This window comes from Drosophila serrata, unplaced genomic scaffold (genome assembly GCF_035046125.1).
Source record: "Drosophila serrata isolate PLE 108 unplaced genomic scaffold, ASM3504612v1 contig_165, whole genome shotgun sequence".
Lineage (NCBI taxonomy): Eukaryota > Metazoa > Arthropoda > Insecta > Diptera > Drosophilidae > Drosophila > Drosophila serrata.
The window spans coordinates 927223-947912 of NW_028257063.1; the positions used below are offsets into that span (position 1 = coordinate 927223).

General features: G+C 42.6%; 1 protein-coding gene across 1 annotated transcript; it reads right to left on the reverse strand.

Annotated features, from left to right (window-relative positions):
• Positions 1-247: 247 nt before the first annotated feature.
• On the reverse strand, positions 248-20584 carry otk (protein tyrosine kinase 7). The gene is made up of 7 exons (XM_020942673.2): positions 19487-20584; positions 14941-15075; positions 14714-14875; positions 4063-4952; positions 1623-3076; positions 1221-1557; positions 248-1004 (listed from the first exon to the last, which is right to left on the reverse strand). The coding sequence occupies exons 1-7, from the start codon at positions 19524-19526 to the stop codon at positions 912-914; spliced, it is 3111 nt and encodes a 1036-aa protein (XP_020798332.2). The 5' UTR covers positions 19527-20584; the 3' UTR covers positions 248-911.
• Positions 20585-20690: the final 106 nt, after the last annotated feature.

Genomic DNA, 20690 nt, shown 5'->3' on the forward strand with positions numbered 1-20690 from the left:
TGGGGCAAAGATGTGGAGGCACGGAGGCAGGCCGCCATTCAATAGGCGCTCATTTTTCAAATCAAGTGAAGTGTGAATGAGGCAAGTCCGCCGCTGCTGCTTAGTACGGCAAAGGACCCAAAGGACCCTCAACAAATTTGGCATGCCAAATGAAAAGTCTGTGTAAAAAATACGACTAGTAACCCAGGGAAAACAAAAAGAGGATTGGTTTCCCCTTCCCCCTCAAGAATAAAGCTTTGACTTTGCATTTTTTGGTTAAATTTATTTATTTGTGTTTATTTAAATGTTTTGTAAACATGCATCGAAGCTTAAATGGCTAGTCATGAATTTGTTTTCGGCTTATGCACATATATTCTATATATATTTAGTTCTATATGGTTATAAATATATAACTAGGCATATAATAAAATGTGTGTGTGTTGGTGTAACTTAAAATTTGGCTTAGTTTTTCCTTGCTCGTTGTGATGTGTATTTATACTCACTAAATTAGCTTAAAAATGGCTTATAAAATGTTAATGATGAGGGTTAAAAATGTTTGTAATCCTAGAAATGCTTCAACTGGTTTTTAAATGCAATATTGTGGCAGTTTTTATATACATTTTAGCTGCATATATAGTAGTTTTTAAATATATATATGCAGCACCACGCAAATACTTTTTTCGCAGATATCTCTATTCGAATATATATCTATATATCGTGTGTTTTGTACAGTTACTGTTAAAATGTAGCCATAAATATATGTTATATATATATCGATCCATATTCCTTTAAGTACGCATGTTGAACAGGCGCCCAGACTTTAGACATCCATCGAAACTTAAGACTAGGGTTCAAAGAAAATAATGCTCGGGCAGATTTTAAAGAGAATACTACGATTTACTTTTTGGCATTCGCTCTGTCAGTCCTGGGCCTCACTTCTCGGCATTCTGCATGGCCTTGCTCAGGGCAGCCCCCAATTGGCTGAAGGAAGGTCTTTCCTTGGGGTTCGATACCCAGCAGGAGAGCTGAAAGGAGATAGGGATTGATGGCGGAAATTAGTCTCTTTGTTAGCAGGTATTTAAGTCATCACTCAAATGCAAATATTTCATTAAATATAGCTTCATAAATAATGGCGAATAATTAAAATAGAAATTCAAAGTAACCTCGGTTAGGCATAGCATACTTTTTGGGGCTTCAAGAATATATCTTCATAAAATAAATTCCTAAGTAAGTTTACTTACCAGTATCTCCCTCAGACTATCTGGAGTGGCCTCAGCCACTGTCCACTCCAAAGTTCCAGCCTGGGAACGCTGCACCACCTGCTCATTGGTGAGCTCCTCATGCGGCAGCTTGGTGGCCTGATTGAAGAGCTCCCACACCACAACGCCATAGGCAAAGATATCGCTCTTGGTGGTATACTCATCCTCCTGGATGCATTCCGGCGCCAGCCAGCGGATGGGGAGCAGCGTGTTGCGGTGCTTGTGGTATTCGCGGCTATACTTGTCCTTACAGAGAGCCGGATAGGAGACCTTGACTATGAATTCACTGGAGATGACACAGTTACGAGTGGCCAGATCCCTATGGAGAATAATATAAGCAAAGGTAAGGAAGGGTATTAAAACTAACTGAGACGTTAAACCCACCTGTGTGTAAACCTTGCCCTGTATATAGCATCCATGCCACGGGCAATCTGATAAGCCACAGCCAGCACCTGGCTGGTGGTCAGTGGCGGCGGTGATGAGGATCCAGCGGTGGCTGTGTTGACCTTTCCAGCGGTGGCTAGCAGGAACTGCTTGAGATCACCCCAGTCGGTATACTCGAGGACCATATAGTGGGGATCCTTCTCACGACATAGCCCAAAGAGACGCACCACACCCTTGTGCGAGATGCCGCGCAGCAGATCCAGCTGTCGCCGGAACTCCTGGCAGGCCTGCTCGTCCTTTACCTTGTTGAGTGCCTTAACCAGGACCAACTGATCAATGCCATTCTGGTCTTGTTGCTGCTGCTCCTGCTCCTCCTCCTTAATCTCTTCGATGTCATCCATTGAGGTTTTGGAGCGTCGCTTCTCATTCAAAGTGCTGAGGGTGGTGCTTCCGCTCCCACTGCCACCGCTGCCATTCTCACTGTTGCTATGTTGCTTCTCTGTATCCGCATCCTTGTCAGAGGGTGAGGAGGAGCCACCACCTGCTATCAGGGTGGCCTTCAGCTTGCCCACAAACACATCTCCGAACTCGCCGCGTCCGATCTGAATGAGTTCGCTGAGGCCAAAGCGAGGCAGAGCCAGTTGCTCATAAATGTGAGAGGATTTCTTGGAGGCTCGCGACTGCTGGCTGCAGGCGGTATCATCGGACTTCTGGGCATCGCCGCTGGACTTAGACCGGGATTTGCTGTGGCCATTGCGCTGCTTGGAGAGGCATGGCTCTTGCTCGGAGCCCTTGCCATTAGCAGAGGGCTCTGGCTGATCTCCACCAGCCTCCTTGGTGCTCAGCTCGTTCAGGCGTGCCTTCCGAGCTTGACGACGATATCGACACCAAAGCATAAGACCCACCACGAGGACAATGTAGGCCAAAGCCACTGTCATGGTGATCAGAACAGCTCGTGTAACTAAGAAGCCATCGCCGCCAGTTTCCTCGGGCGCAAAACCATCACCGGCAGTCTTCACCACCAACTGGACATCTTCTCGCTTGAGTCCGGCACTGTTGCCAATGGTGCAGCCATAGCTGCCCTCATCCTCCACCTGAACGTTACGAATCTCCAGGGTTCCATTCTCTAGGAATCTAAATCTCTCTCGATCTGTGTTGTTTTCGCTAAGATACTTCAGATCCTTGTCCCACTGTATGGTTGGTTTGGGATCTCCAATAGCCTGGCAGTGCATCACTACAGTGCCCAGCTCAGCGGTCTCTATGGGACCCACTGGCGGTACACTGAACTTGGGGGTTACCACAACATTTATGGCCACAGTGGCATTAATCTGACCCTGGCTGTTCTTGGCCAAACACGTGTAGTTGCCCTTGTGCTCCGAGTTGACATTCCTGAAGATAAGCGTTCCATTGGCATCCACTTCCACTTGATCGGGCAGCGAGGTATTAACGCCATCCTGCATGGAAATAAATTGGGAATTCTTTGATTATAACTCAGATTATTGAATAAATCAATCTATACATTTAAGAATATTTAAATAAGTTTGAATTAGAGGGAAACTTCTAAGTTGTTCGGAATTTGTAAATCTTAAATAACGAAGGCTTGAGAACCCCGGAATTTCCTCCAGTGTGTATCAGGAAATAGAAATAGACATGTGACCATTGCCAACCAATTTGCCAACGTGTTCCCTTTGCGTTTCATCAAAAATTCAACAAAACAACGTGAAAAATAAAAGGGAAAACACAACTACGCACACTCTTTGAACAGGTTTGAGCCGGGTTTGTTTTTCGGCAAAATGAAAAACTTCTTTTGAAAGGCTTTTCGGCCCCCATCTTTTTTAGACCTGGCCCGGTCCAAATAGACAAACAGTTGCCGAAATTGGTTGGCCATGGCCAACATCTGGCATCACAAAACGCTCAATGGACAACTGGGAACTGGGAACTGGTAACTGCCAAACTGGTAACTGGAATGGGCCAAGAGAAGGGTGCTTAGACTCAATAGAGTTTTGCATATGAAACGGTTTGTTTTGTGCAAGGAAAAGTTTGCCCAGCGGCGCATTTCGCGTTTTTCAATTTGTCATGTGACATGTGGCCATCATATCCCTGGGCAAAGGGAAAAGAGCACAAAGCATTGTAGCATTCGAGAGAGCTGTCAAAATGAAGTACCAGGCAGCACCTTCAGAACGATGAGGTCTGAATAAACCGGGAATCAATCAGTTTCGGGGTATGGATTGTATGGGTTTTTTGTGGGATTTATGGGTGTAAGTATAAAGAACAAAATAGGTGTTGATAAAACTGATGATATATCTTAAGAATTAGATAAGATTTAATATCTTTATAAACCTAACTCAATTTGTTAATAGAAATGGTAAGGAAATACTTAAACATACCCTAAATTGCTTCCCATTTTCATCCCCTAAATCTCTCTTCTAGCAACACTCACCCTTAGCCATTGCACCTGTGGTGGCGGTGTGCCTTGAGCCTTGCAATGCACCTTGGCCACCACTGCATCCAGTTCCAGATTCTTAGACGTAGGCTGCGGCACAAACTTCAGTTGTTCAATGACCTCCAGGATGCCAGGTGATGAGTTGATCGGAGCATGTCCTTCCAACTGCAACTGGCACTGATACTGCCCAGCATCGCTGGCTATGATGCTGGCAAAGCTCAGGGTTCCATTTTGCTTATGAAGCACTAAACGGGCGTCTTCCCTGAGCAGGGCATCCTTGCCAGAGTCAGAGGAGTGTCCCGGAATGGGCACCGATCCGCCTAACTCCACTTGCCTTAGGATTTTGCCATCCTTGCGCCAGCGAAGTTGAATCCTCTGATTCTGTAGCTCGGCGGGAAGTTCATAGAGACAGGTCAAAGCTGTTGGTTCGCCCTCCTTGATGACCACTTGGTCAGTGGGTCCCTGGACAATCCTCAGGTCCTCGGGAGCAGCAGGCAATGACTCTATTCCACCGGATCCCCCACGCTTTCCACGGCACAGGAAAGTCTGCTTATTCCAGGACTCCAGTAGCTTCTGGTTCTTCCTCCTGGGCAGCCTGGGCAGACATTTTAAATTCGATTGATAGACATAGCCCTGTTTGCTCATCACCCGGCCAGCTGCATTGGAGGCAGTGCAACGGTAGAGGCCATCATCCGAGGCAGTGGGCTGACGTACCACCAGGCGATGCTGATCCAGCTGGACGTTCATCCAGCTGCTAAGCTTGGCACTGTTGCGATACCATTCGATCTGGAGCGGCTCCTGATCCCCGGAGGCGCCCTCCACGTGGCACTTGAGCAGCAGTTCGTTGCGATTGTTGCCCAGCAGCTGCACATTGGCCGAGTCGAGATCTGAAAGGGGGATAAATACGGAGGATAATGTTAATAAAGATGCACTTGTAGAAAATTTGAGAGAAAATACTGTGGTGAAATCTTAACAATTTTAGGAAATAATCTTTAGCCTTAAATAATTAATTTACGTGAATGTGAGGTTTGCCTTGAGTAGTTATGATATCTGCAAGATTTTTTTCTCACTGTTTATTAAGGAAGCCAGTGGATCTCGATTGAAGCCATGAACTGAGTGTGGGGGCCATAAACTAATTGAATTAATACTCTTTCGGGCAGCGAGGGTTGAGGCAGGAGTTCCACAAGAGCACTCAAAATCGCCCGAAGAAGTTATCGATCTGCCTGGGTGAAACCATATAGGCTGGCATTCCATAAATATGCATAATATATCCGGAAGATACATTTAGCCTTAATGCGTTTTCTTAGCTCCGCGAATTCGCTTCGCTCGTTCGTTCGTTCTCTTTGGATTTTCTCCATCGGTTATTTCTTATTTTTCCTGGGCAAAGTATTTCGCGGAGCATTAAGTGCATTTTATCGTCAGTTCAGCGCCGAACACGACGCTGCAATCTTTGTCTTTATCGCCGAAGCCTGGCAGCCCATTTAAGGTGCCGAGGAAGCATAAATTGAACTGTCAGTCAGTGAGGCAAGAGACCCTTTCCCATATGCCCCTTCTCCATATGTAAATGCTCCTCCTCCCCAGGCTTGCCTCCTCATGGCCAGACGGAACGGAATGGAACGGTACTTGCCAACAATTGCTGCATGAGAAAAGAGTTTTGTGGCGGAAAAGAAAAGCGCACGGCACAGGCAGGTAAGAAAAAAAAAACAAAAAAAAGACTGCAATGCTAAAGAAGAATGTATGCTGCTCTCTACGCTATGTGCTATACGTTCTATGTGCTTTATGGCATAGGGTTTAATTTATGTTTTAGTGGCAGCCAGAGGCGCAAGGGGCGTGGCCGGTCATGATGCAGACACGCTAGCATACACAATTGATGCACAGGAAGGAAAATGAGAAAAATTTAAATATAAATATCAGAGGCAAGCATAAAATTAAACATAGAATGAGAGGGAAATATAAATCTAAATTTTTTATATTAATAATCCAAAGAAAATCATATTTTCCAATGTTGTTTCAATATATTTTACAAGAGGTTCTGCTTTTGTAATAAAGAAATACAATAGCTTATTTCTTTCAGGTTTACTTAAGTGTTTCCTCTCTATTTTTCCAACTTTTCATTAAGCTCTTCTTCCAGTGTAATGATTTTTCTGCCCTGGGCTTGCCTTCATCTCATCTGACTGCAATCGTGCATCTGCTGCTATGAATGAGATACTTTTGTATCTAGGAGTGATAATTGTCAATCGCCGGGCTATGTTTCAGCCTTAAAGTTCTAATTTGGACTTGCCTATAAATTATTTAAATTGTTTTTGGTCGGGAAGAGATATGCCTTTTGGTGGCATTATAATTTTCATAAAACATTTTTTATCTGCGACTCTAAGAAGGAGGAAGATGCTGATGTATGTTTTATGGATATTTTTCCTATCTGAATGTTTGCCAGGTCTGGGCTCTGCGGTTTGCTGGCCGCGTTAGAGAAATTTACATATGCACATAAATCTTGTTTGGGCAACGCTCTGCCACGGCCGACTCTATTTACTTCTCCCTGAGTCAGTCAGTGAACAAAAAATGCCTCTAAATATTTGTAGACACTTATTTGGTGGCATAGAGCGACAGCAACAACTCAATAAACAGGGACTGTGCCTTCGTCTTCGTCTTCGTCGTCGTTGTTGCCGTCGAGGAAGTGTCAAAAGTTTGAAGCGTATTTGTGTTCTCAGTCGCATGTTTATATTTGCTTGGGGCACGTCCATCTCCATCTCCAACTCCGACTCCGACTCCGACTCCAACTCCATCTCCGACTCCAACTCTGACTTGGGCGTTCTTTGAGGTTGGTCTGTGGCACAAACTTTGGGTATATATGTTACGACCAAAATGACAGTAGAGTGAACTAATTGGCACTTAGACAGCCTGCGAATGAGAGTATCTAATGGATGGCCAAACATCTGAGAGATTTGGCTCTGGTTGGGGTGAATCCCAGCTGCCTGGCTACCTGAAGTAGACAAGGCAGAAACTTAGGTGTGGAAAAGTCTGTGAATAACATTGATCGTTAAATTGGGTTCCTGGTTTGGGTAAACAGTACAGAAAGTATATCTAAGATACATTTCGGTTGGAGTTTCTAAAAGTGTTAATTTCTTTTGGAAAATTTAAAGGGATCTAGAGGGAATATAGGTTTTTTATTACCAAAAATCGATCACTTAATTAGGTGGGGAATCTCTCTCTTCAGATAAAAGATATGAGCTATGTATCTTCATCTGCTTGACCTTTATACACTTAGATATAAGCCTGTAACAACTTCCGCTGTAGAAGATAGTATCTATCTTGGAAATCTATCTCAGTAGCTAGTATCTTTCCCTGGAAAACTCATAAGTTTGTTAGCAAAGATCTCTCTCCAGTCATGTTCTTCTTGCTACCGAGTGATGCTCGTAAATCTTTATCTTTTCCTCTCTGCAAGTACACAATCTTCGGAACTAAAAACCCCCTCGAACAACTCGTTTTTTTTTTTGCCACCTTGCCAGGTAGGAAAACCTGGCCTAACTGTAACTCAAATTACGAGCTGAATGCCGCGTCTCGCTAATTAACGAGCCTCTCATTAGGCTGATGTATGCAGCGTCAGAGGCTGCAGATCTTTTGACACCTCCAGCTATACACTATACCCTACACTACACACCATATACTATATACTGTATGCTATGCCTTGGTTGTGTGGGAGTTTCTGAAAGGAGGAGAGAGCGCGGAGTCATCATTCACACGTTCAACGTGCCGCGGCGTGAAAAACGTGGAAAATAAAACTCAGGGAACGGCTCCAAAACAAAATAAATTTGTTAAAAACTTTTCGCTGGCTGGCATAGGGCTATAGCATAAACCACAATCGCTGTAAACAATTGCTGGAATGCAGGCGGAGTGTGAGTTTGGAACCCATAAAGGAAAAAAAAGAAATAAGAAATAGAGACGCCTTGGGTAAACAAACGTGGAAGTAAATGTCGAAAGGCGGGCGGGAATTATAGATATCGGAATTGACAGTCGGACTGAGACCCCTTCTCGTGCTCCAAAGGAGAAATAAGTGTGCCGACTGAGTCTTATTTCGTCAACTAAGAGCCCACGGTGCTTCTCCACCTCATAAACCCCCGATAAGATATCGCTGCATGCCTGCAGTTTGCTCTTTATCGTTTGACTTTTTATGAAAATATAATTAATTGATAATCGAAAATAGATTATTTGACCGGCCGGCGCAGGCAGAGCTTGTGTCGAGCGGCTGTGTTTTCAGCGCTGTCATAAAGCCACTTTTCCACTCTACCACTTTTCCACTTTTCCACTTTCCCAATGGGCACCCGAGCCCCTACAAGTGGCTGCTGCTACTGCTCGCCGGCTCTCTGAAGTGGACGTCAGTAATTGTGAACGTTAATGGACTTACGCAGCCCTCCTGCACTCCACATCGGCTGCCACTCCACTCCATTTCACTTGAATTGGTTGCACAAAGCGGCTTACAAGTTATTGACCCATTTCACAAATTGGCGCTGAAGCAGTTGCATTTCCTCTGCGGAATTTGCAAATCAAAATTTGTTTCAAGATAATCACTCAGCAAATGAGAACTATTTTCCAGCTTGCGCACACAATTCGATGAGATGGGTTTTCATCAACTGATTTTGGGTTTCCCCCGGATACCATTTTCCACTGGCCATTTATGGAAAATTTATGGCCAGACACAGAGGAATGTGTAAGCTCTAGGAGCTCTTGGCAGAGCTCTCCAGTGCGTTATCGTTGAATCTTTAATTAAAGTTGGCCGTTGGTCGTCGGTGCTGTCTCAGCGCAAAATGCTGTCCCCCAAAATGCTTTTCAAATTAAAACGTTAAACATTCGATTATCGCACACGGCGTCTGGCGTCTGTCCCTTTGCTTTTCCTCGATTTCTATTGACAGTGGTGGGTCCCGGTGGGGCGACCTTTGCCCGGTTGCAAGGACAGAAGTCCCCTTTTTCGGTTGAGCTACGCTCCTGTTGCTGCTGCTGCTGCTGCTATTTCCCTCTAATGCCTTCCCCAAAAAGTTGCTAATGATCAACTCGTGTAACAACAGAGAAAAGCCAAAAGTAAAATAAATGCCAAAAAGGAAAATAAAGAAAGTCCTGCAGGTTAGAAAGAGAGAGATTAAAAGGGATGCACGTGAAGAAATGTGATCTTCTTTGAAGAGCGGATAGTCAGGCGGTTTTTTAAATGTATCTTTTTAATTTTGAGCCCTTAAGCTAGATTTATATTATATTTGAACGAAAAAACAAAGGGGATATGCGTGGTTGTTCCGGAAGTCACTGGGGTTTAATATCAAAAGGATCTCTTCGTAGAATCTGTGGAGAATTCTATATATAAGCGCCTATAAACTTATACTTCCGATTCCCTTTAAAATCTTCTTAAAGAATTCATTAAATTTCCTTAATTTTTGCTCAGTGTTTAGAAAGAGATACAGAGAGGTTACACAGGCTAGCGCGCCAAAAAGTTAGCTATGGTTTCTGCTTGCCAAGCTCATGTCTGTTTTTCTGTTTTTCAGTCTCTCTGTCTGTCTGTAGTCGTAGTCATCGCCATCGTCGTCCCCTTTAATGTTCTCCGAGCTCGGCTCGTAAAATTTTATGCGTTTTTCCGGCATTCACAAAATGAAAATTATCCGGTTCCCCCCTCGAGTTGCCGCTGTTCCACACACCCCCGAAGGAATCCGGGCGAATCCGTAAAATAAAAACCCAACTTGCCAACTGCAGTCAACTTGAACTTGTGTCTAGAGCACAGATACAACCAACACAGCCAGGATATATGTATATATATATATATGTATATATATATATGGGGGTGCTGTGCCGATTTGGGGGTGGTTTTCGTCCTCGAAACCCCTTCGACGGAGAACCCCCAATGTGCTCGGTGCTGTTGTGTCTTTGCATTTTGTTTGGTTTTTATGACTTTGCCGGCTCGGTTGCCATTGTTGCTGCTGCTGCTGCTGCTGCCATTTCTCATTTTATGTTTATGTTTCGTGTTAATGTTGCATTTCATTTCCCTTTCCCCCCTCTGGAAACACATTTCTCTCTCTCAGCTCAGCTGATATTCCGAGAGTCCAACAACCCCTTTTTGGGTGAGCAAATGTTTGGAATGTCCCCCTACTGCTTTTGGTCGTCCTTCAACCAGGACTCCTCAGCCGTCGTCTGGCTCTGGTCTGACTGCGCTTCCTTTTCTTCCTTTCAATGCTTGTTTTTCTTTTTTTTTTGGCCCTGAGTTGATTCTGAGTCCTGGTTTTATTGCCGTCTGTTTAATTCCTCCACTGTCTGCTTAATTCTTTGTAGTCATCGGTTAGTTTCCCGGCACACTGTCAGCGTGTTGTCTTCCCCAGTTTTTATGATCCCAGCGAAATGGGAGGATGGCTGAACTTTGTCACAGAGATTGCTTGCATTTGCCGGGATTATTTGTCTTTAATTCCTAGATAATGTGATACAGCTGCTTATTTATATATGTATCTATCTTTATTATACTATATTCTGAGAGGTTTGTTGAGATTTTCTTGATTCTGTATAGTTTTGTTTGTTAATTTAACTATAATTCTGTTTACTTCAGGTATAATTCTATCAATTATTTTTTAAAAATAGTTGACCATATTCTCTTGTTTTTATAAAAATTTGATTTATTCAATCTTTCCATTTTCCCTTTAAAGCACAGTCAAAGTTTCTACTACTCCCCACAGCTTTTCCTCAATTTATTCTGCCATCGCAAATTTGTTAAATGTAGCAAGTAAAAATGTCACTTTTCTTCCCGCTTAATTGAACACTTATTCCCTAGGAAAATGGAGACAAGAAAATCCCGGCTAAGACAATGCAGCAGCAGGAATAAAATTGTTGAAAGAACAAAAACTGAAGGAGGGGAGCAACGACACCATCTCTTCTCCAGCTCCTTGCATATTTTAATAGTTATCGTCTGCCGCTGCTTAAAAATTATGAGATTGATGGGAGAACTGGCCAGCAGGGGACTGGGGCTGTAATCACATAACCCACTTAGCTTCAGCTGGCGCCAAGACACATCCCCACAGCAGCTGCCTTTTGGGAAAAGCAGCAATTAAAATCAACTCCCGAAACTACAAATTAATTAGTTAATTAATTAGCTAAAAGCACTTGAGATGAGGCTGGTGTATAAATAGCGGCCCAAGGAAGAGGTCTCTGCTGTGTGTTGGGTGGCTTTGATCACAGCCCCGGTGCCGTGGCCGTGCTGACAGCCCAGCTACAGATGCGGATCCCGGGACCAGATACAGATACTATCTCTCTCGCCCAAACACATGCACTCCAGATTGTGCATAAAAACTCGCGTTTTGTTTACACGAAGGGGTTGAGGCGGCGGCCAGATCGGGGAGCTGTTTTGTTAAATTTATGCATTTTTCTGCCTAAAGGCAAATGCAACTAAATGAACATCAATCACGTGACGCCGCTGCCTCAACACGAGGCCAAGAACTGCAACTGCACTTGCTACTTGAAGGGAATCAACAAAGGCACTGCAGGAAATTAGGTTTAAATTTAAAGAAGTTTTAGTGAACATTTAATGGATGTATAATTTGTTAAATTAAAGTTTTCTAAGCCTTAAAATATATATTTTTCTATATATGAACATCACCAGGCGATACGATTTGGTCCTTTTTGTGTGTCCTTCCTTTCATTGATGTTGCTATTAAACTTGTGCAACATCAGGAAACAACTATGTTGCTCAACATGTTTCTAGCTACATTTTCTAAAGCCTTGATCTATAACGCCTAACAAATACTTGATAAATAATACAAAAATCGAAACATACAAATTATAAATTCTATACTTTCTTAGTTTTCTTCAGTGATTGAGTCTTCTTCTTTACGCTCCGTTGCCTGAGACTGTGCGCTCTGTGCATTGCACTGCACTTCCTGTGGCCCTTCGGCAAGGGGCGTAGTGCAGAGGGGGCCTTTGGGGAGTGGCGAGAGTAAGGGCCAAGGGGGAGGGACAGAAGAACCTGACGTATGTACATCAAAACTTTCGGTTTTTATCTTTCATCGGTTTGTTGTGCTGCGTTTCGTCCGCTTCGGTTGCGTTTTTATGCCTCTTTACCTTTTCTGTTGTCTTGTGGTTTGCCCAGATCCACAAAGGGGTGAGGAAAGGGGGAGTGGTTGGTGGGGCAGGGGTAGGAAGGAATGCCATTAAATGCAGCATTAATCAAATGAATTTGCCCTATGTGTAGCTGTTACACAAACAGAAAAGATTAAGGATCTTCTATAATGTATAGCATTTTAATGAATTTTATGTTTAAATTATTGAAATACATTATTTTTTAAATATTTATAAATTTAGCTGTTGCATTTACTATTGGGTTTCATATGCTATAAAGCTGTTATATATTTATATATCCAATTTTTTGTAAAAATCAAAATTAAAAAATCTCATAACTTAGCCAAAAAAGCTTTAATTTTAATTCGGAAAACGTTCCTATGTAAGTTTTTATTAGGTTAATAAATCTGCATACACAATTTATAATTTAACAAAATTAAAAAAAAATTGAAAAAAATAGTTTTCTTTAAAACATAGCTAGATCGACTCGGCTTTTTATGCTGAATAAGAATATATATATATGGGTCGGAAATGATTCCTTACAGTGTTAAAAGCTTCTGACGAAAATTAAAATACCATTATTTGAGTCGATAATTATATATAATTTCTCTGACAATTTGTTCAATAAGTCAATACTTAATAATAATATTAATATCATAACTAAGCCAAAAATTCATTAATTTTAATTCGGGAAGCTGTCCTATGCTAGTTTTTATTAGTTTAATAAATCTGCATACCCATTTTTATACCCTTGCAGGGTATTATAATTTCAGTCAGAAGTTTGCAACGCAGTGAAGGAGGCACCTCCGACTATATAAAGTATATATATTCTTGATCAGGACCAACAGCCGAGTCGATCTAGCTATGTCCGCCTGTCCATCTGTCCGTTTCTAAACGGACTCGTATATATGTCGGAACGGGCCGGATCGGACGACTATATCATATAGCTGCCATAGGAATGATCGGAAAATTTTTACAAAAAAAATTATAACATTTTTAGTTTTCAACAGAATTTGATCAAATTTAGCCATTTCATATTATTTTATAATTTTGTGTAAAATTTGATGAAAATCGGACGACTATATCATATAGCTCCCATAGGAACGATCGAGAAATTAATACAATTAAAAAGTATAACATATTCAGTTTTCAACAGATTTTCATCAAATTTGATACATAGCCATTTTATAAGGCTCACTCTATGTTAATCTCTAGAGGCAACTGCTTCTCTCCCACGCACTCACTTTCTCTGCTCTTCTCTGCTCTGCTTTTCTCTACTCTTCTCTGCTCTGTTCTTCTCTGCTCTGCTCTTCTCTGCTCTGCTCGGGGACTATAAATAGAGGCGCTGAGGTCGCGCGCGCTTCAGTCTGTCCTAGGGGTACCTAGTGTTAACATCAACAGTGATAGTGCAAGTGATCAGCCTTCGACTTCAAAAATATGACGTGGCCAATGAAACACATCTGGATGACTAGGAAGAAGCTTACTTTAGATGAAGTCACCCAATCTTGGTCACTACACTGAAAGGAATTAAACAATGACGTGTCCTTTACTGCGGTAAGTCTTAACCATGACATTTATATTATGTATGAAGAAGCTATTGGTGGTGTCAGACCTAGGTCTAGACTATATATTCCAATTTATTTCCTTACTGCTTTGGTCCCCTTTACATACTTAGAAACTTTCTGATATTTTTAGATAATATATAGTGGCCATATATCAAATTTGATGAAAATCTGTTTAGAACTTGAAAAGTTTTTATATTTTTTCATAAAAATTTCCCCTCGTTCCTCTGTCAGCTATATATATGTTTGTATATAGTCCACCGATTCGTCGTGCTACGATTTATATACTACTAAATTATATAGAAGAATAACTCCATAGTTTCATTCAAAAATCTTGCTCTTAAATTTGTTCCAAAAAACATCTCGCACATCTGTGCATATGATTCAAATTTGAGATATAGCCAGTTCATATTATTCTAAAATTTTGTGTAAAATTTGATGAAAATCGGACGACTATATCATATAGCTCCCATAGGAACGATCGAGAAATTTGAGAGGAATGAGAATGGCGGTGCCATTTTATAAGAAATAAAAGAAGTTAATAAATTTAAAGATTATAACTTCTTCAGTTTTCACCAGATAACCCCTTATAAAATTTTGAAACAATTAAACAAATTTTTTTTTCTGCCCTAGATGGCTAGATTGACTCTGCTTTTGATGCTGATCAAGAATATATATGATTTATAGGGTCGGAAATGCCTTCTTACAGAGTAAGAAGCTTCTGATTAAACCCTTGCAAGGGTATAAAGATATGTTAAATAATTCCTTTAAAACTGAAATTTTCTATGTGTTTCCTTAAAACCCATTTTTTTGCAGTGCCTTCTCCAAGCATGCAATCCAATTTAGCTTTGTTAATTTCGCCCAGCGGAAAGTCAGAGATTTGCGACCGCCCTTAACCATCAGTCAATTTGCTCATTGCGACCATTTATGGCCATCGCAATGGATACATGCTACATATGTTGCAGAGGGGATTGGGATATATAGATAGATAGATATAGAAAGTAACTACTCACATATCACGCTCAATTTGGCTGGCGGAGACGCCTCCCTGGCGCCGCTGGCCAAACTTGTCGCGATGCAGACATAGTCGCCGACATCCTCCGGCCGCTGCACTGCCTCGATATGCAAATTGGAGCCGATTTGATAGACACGCTTGTCGTACGCGATCCGATGACCTGGAACACGATGAATACGTAATGGGGAAATCCGTGGAATGCATATATGTAAAGTGATGGCTTACCATTATGCAACCACTCGTAGTGCAGTTCGCTGGACGGATCCGTGGACTCGCACTCAAAGTCAGCGGATTCATTCTCCACCACCGACTGACTCTGGGGTAATCGCCGGAATTGCGATGAACTGGCCCAAACAGAAGCTGGAATAAAGCAGGAATATGTACAATGTGTCAAGAGTAATTGAAGCAATTACGGGTTACAAGTTACAGGCCCTAAAGTATAGCTTTAAATTGTGAAATTCTGCCGCCTAAGCTCATCACAATTATAACCCTATTCCGTATAATTAACTAAAAAAAAGTGCATTAAGCTTCATTTCGTTTAATTAAAGTGGTTAAAACAAATTAAATTCGCTTAAGCTGCTTAAATTACAGTGTTTAACGTAAATGTAATTTTGTTAAGCACTTTGCAAAAGGGTAAAAAGTACAAAAAACTGCAAAAACAAAATACTTGAAAAGGGGGAAAAGTCAGCTGCAAAACGAATTATATGATTCCCTTACATAAATCGAAGAGAAACATGCATTACAATTTAAGCCTTAAAGAACATTATTTTATCAAAATATCAAGTTAATGATTTAACACCTTAAACATGACTTAAATATATTATTAACTCCTTTTAAAGGTAGAGTAGAGTATTAAGCCGCCTGGGTGCTATATATAAACTCCATCACTGCGGACTGAAGTTGCGTGTTCTCAAACAAAATTACAATATGTGTATGAAAATAAAATAAACAAAAAAGTATCCACAACTCTCTCTGCGCCAACATAATTAAAAGCCCGGAGAAAAGGCGGCCATAAAAACGCGGCAAACATAAAATATATCCCTGTATTCCGAAGCGAAAATATGTTTTTTTTTTGTTTGCCAGCTTTTTACTTTATTTCATTTTTGTTTGTTGTTGAATGCATTTTGGTTATTATATTAAATCAACAGCCGCAAATGCAATTCACGGCAGAGATATATAATTCAATTCTATGGTCAGGTGTGGCGTTTTATACAAATAAAAAAGGTATTTGCATTTTAATGACGATTACTTAATGAGCTGGCAGGACTCGAAAGAGTTTATCCTATCAAAAGCGTTCAACAAAAACCAAAAGTGGCGCCCAGCCAGGACGAGGAGTCAAGTGAATGGGGCTCTATAGGATTATTGGCGAACCGCAGCCACAGTCGGAGTCACAGACCTAAACTAAAAGCAATTCAAAAGCAATTATTTTTGATTATATGTGTGTGCGGGAAACCAAAGAACGAACAAGAAGAACTACAAAACGGCCACCATTATATTTGGCCACTAATTGGAGCAATTTGAGACAACACCTCAGATTGTGGGGGACCAGGGACAGGACCCAGCTTGAACCTCCTCTGGAATCAATGAGCGGGACCAGGAACAACACCACCACCAGCAACAACAACATCATTAAAGTCGTTTCGAGGCAGGGAGTTCCCCGGCCTGCCTTCATATCCCATTCGAGTCACATAGCCCCAGCGACGTGTTATGATACACGGCAGAGCGAGTCAAAGCCGAAGCCAAACCCAAAAGGCAGTTGCCCAGGCCTGGACCTCCTCCTCGTACAGCACCTTCTTTGTTCCCTCCTCCTATATTCCCCCGCTGAATCGATTTAATTTGCCGTGCGGAAAACGAGTTCGAGCCAGTCCTGGGGGCCGCCGGAACGGAAGGGAGGGCGCCGGGCACAAAGTCATTTACTGGGCGTCGATTAAAGAAATATGCGTCCCGCTCTTCAGTTCGTTGCGTCTGCCGTCGCGCTGATTGCGCTGATGTGGGCACGAGATGCGTAAGAGGGGGCTCGAAACCAGGCTGGAGCTGTGGACAGAGCTGGAGCCAAGAGGAGGGAGCCGGAGCCGGAGCTGGAGCCGGAGCAGCAAACAGAAAAAAGTGTTGATGCTGCAAACATCAGCGACAGAGTCGCGGAGCAGCGGGCAGTCCCAGCAGTCGCAACTGCCCATCTTCATCTGTCTGTAACTATACACTGAGGGGAAAGAAGTCTAGAAGTCTAAAAAATGTCTTAATTTAAGAATTTTTACTTGAAGCGAAAACAATTTCTGTACTTGAGAAGGTTGTATTTCTCTCTTCTTTAAGATTTCTATTCTGTAAGCTTAAAATTCTGAAACATTTATTCATTCATTGTATGGCAAGTCTAAGTTCTTTGACATCCTTTGGATAAGAATAGGTATGGAGATGACTGTGTAATTATTTACAATTGATTTTAAAGATTTCGTAATTTCTCTCAGTGCCTTTGTTCCTTTTCGCCTGCGTGTGTGTGATAATTAGTTCGTTTGTTTGGCTCGAATAACCGAAATCAGCAAGTCAGCAGCAAGTAATACCGGGTCGTAGTGGACCAACTGCTGCGGCTGGGCCTCCATCTCCAGCTCATCAGCATCTCGAGATTCAGATATGGACGGATCCAAGTGCCGAGTGCCACAAATTGTGCGGCAACATTTGTCGATTAAGCACAATGAATGCGAAATATTGTTGTAATAATCAGGCAACCCACTGTGGCAGCCACTTGAACTTGCCCCATGGGTGGCGTTTTGATTTGATTTTCTGTACTGCGCCGAGCTAGAGGAGGAGCAACTCCAGCAAGCTCCAAGCTCCAACCAACTAAACTGAACTGTCACTCTGGAATGTGCGGCATTTGTCTGGGAAACCTGGCCGGAAAACTGCAAGTCAACAGCCAGACAGGCTGTGAATGAAAAGTGGAAATGTGTCTGACAATTACCCGTCAAATGTTTGATCTAGGGTTTTCTCTCTCCGGGGATGAAAGATGGACATGGACTCCTGCGTCTGCTTTGATGGAGTTGGAATTTAATTTAAAGACTACAGCAGGGCTAATCATTCGAATGGAGGTTTATTCATTCTTTATTCATGGTTTGTCCGGGGTTTATTTGGGGTTTTTATGTTAGAAAATCTTTAAGAAGACTTCCTTGCATGGAGGGTTATGAGTCCATTTCCTGGCATATTTAAATAGAGTTACATCCCTTAAAAATTAAACATTTCTTTAAGCTCCCTTAGCTCCTTTACTCCTACATCCTTTCAAAATGCCTGTCCAAGTTAGAGACTTTCGCCTGTATTTCCCTATGCCTTCTAGCCAAATACTTAGCCTGTTCGTACAATTTACAAGAGAGCTCTCGAGTGAACTTTCCGACTTGAGGTCTTTAAGGTTGCCGAAGGACGCAGACAGGACGAGACTGTTAAGGGGGGAGTTTTGTAGTTTTGCCATACAGCAGCAGCTGCCCTTAATGTGGGATGTGGGATGGATGCTTTTGCTCTCTGCTTTTGGCCTGGCATGTTGCATGCAGCATTTTGCATGCTTGAATAACAAATTATGACTGCCACACAAAAGGACTCGCTCTCACATACACAGAAACTCACACACAGGCAGCCGCATTATTTGCCGTACAAATAATGGACCTCTGTAGCGTTGCACAGATTCTGAAATATGCGATTCCCCCTCATTTTCTGTGTCTGCCGGCTGGCTTTTGTTTGCGGCTGTTTGCCTTTGTGCTACTTAACAGTCAGCAGTTTTCATCGCTCACATACAAACGCACACACACACACATGTGCGTTGCCAAGGACCTGGGCCTTGCATAAGAGACCCGATCCTGATCCCTATACCCAGTCCCCGTTCCAGGACAGCAGATCCCTCTTGTAATCCTTGCCGTAAACTATATTTGATTAGCTGAAATTTTCGGCGTCGGCTGTCTCACTTCAAGTGGTTATCCTGATCCTTAAACTGCCAAGTCCCTATTCATTTCAAGTGTGTGTGAGTCGGGACACTGAGAGAAATAGGGTTCTTTAAAGATTTCACTCGAAAGAAGTAAGTACATTTGGTCATGCTTTTAAAAAGTGTGAAATAGTTTGTAATTTGTTTGTTTGACTTATTTAAAATTTCTCAAAATTGTTCTCTCTGCATGTGCTCCTGACATTATTTGCCTTCCTTTTCGTTAAGCATTGCTTAGGTCCTTTGCCCAACGACTTCATTTTGAACTTGGGCCGCGCATGTCCTCGTACTCCTTGCCACCGGAGGAGTCGGGTCTCATAATTTTCCAAAGCGGTTTCCTCTCCCGCTGACTTTTGGCTTCTTCTATTTGAAATTAGTTCTGCCAGGCTCCTGGCTTCTGGCTGACTCTTAATTGAGTCATTTTGCACGCCGCTTGCCTTTCAAAATTCAATTCCCAAACAGAGAGACAAAGGCTCAACCAAAATAGCCCTCACTGAGTCTGAAGAATAGCTAGAGCAGCTACTAGCTCGCCTCGGGGTTAATAGAGTCCACATAATGGGTGGTCTCATTGAAGGAAGGCATTGAATTAGCAAACACAAATGTTTAGCTTCCTTTGAAGTTTCTCTATGCGTGATCTAGTTGCAAAAGCAATCTCTAGTATCAAAACAAAACAAATGAAAGCGAACGGGAAACCCTGGCCAAATGAAATAAGATTCACTTATTTGCGAATAGAAAAAAATCCCCTTAGATAAACCCCTCAATTTAGACACCCCAAATAGAAAAAATAAACGCAAAAAGAACCCTTTGTATCCCGCTTACCCGTCATCAAAGCCAGCGCCAGAATGTGGACTGCTGCCATATCTATAATTTGAAGTTTTATCCTCGCACTCGATAGATATATCCACTTCTGTTCTCAATTAGCAAGTGATAAAATCGAAGCCACACTCGAAAATACACACGCGAATTGGTTATATAGTCGACGGATTGGAGTTTTTACGGGCTTTATGGCTGACAATCCGATGAATACACTCTCGAACACACACGCACACACACGGGAGGCAACACAACCACCAGAGTTGTGCTGAAAGTGCCGGCCACTCGAAAATGCACTCAACGCATTTGTAAATATTCAATATTTGGATGCCAGACGACGACTACGACGACGACGACGTTGACGATGACGACCACGACTGCCCTTTTTCAGGGGCTCCGAACACTGGAGATTGGGTCTGGAACTGGGATTGGGGATGGTGATGGTGATGGTGCAATGGTGGTTACCGGAGTCCGGGGCGGTTTTTTGATATTTACTGTGGACACTCAAATTAAATTGCTATTTACATAGTTGGGAACGCATGAAATGCATTTATCTCCGAACAAACTCCACGGCTGTTTGTGTTGTATCTGTTTCTGTAGAGGAATAGTATCTCTGGTGTCCGCTTGTGTTTTGTGGTTGTCCCGGGTTTCCACTTTATCAGCGAACAGATTGACAAGCGCGGCACGGTGCCCGGCGGAGGCGGAGGCGGAGTACGATATCTGACGGATACCGACAAAGGTATCTAGATACACAAAATGCAATGCAATGCTCGAAGACGCACAGATACCGGAGTCGAGCAGGGTTCAATTACCCAAAGGAGAACGCGAGCGCAACAAATCAACTTAATTTGTATCCCAAAGATACAAAAGCCAGCCTCGAAACGGCGCGCCGCATCAGCTGCATCCTTGGCCGTCGCGCTGCATCCCGGCTGTAACCGGCTTTTGGTGGGTGAATCTTTCGTATAGTACAACCTGGTCGGAGTCGGGGGCCAGGAGTCACGTCACGCAGCGAAATAAACACAGAACGATTCGGATCGGAGCGAAGTATCTAACGGATCGAACCGAAACTGCACGCGTTCGAAGTCTGTTTATATCTGTATCTGCGCTACTCGAAGTTGTTGGTGGGAACCGGCTTTCTGCTGGCTCTCTATATTAAGAATACTGGGTTCAGTTTGTGCTATGAACTCTCTCTCTCTCGCTGAGAGTTCCC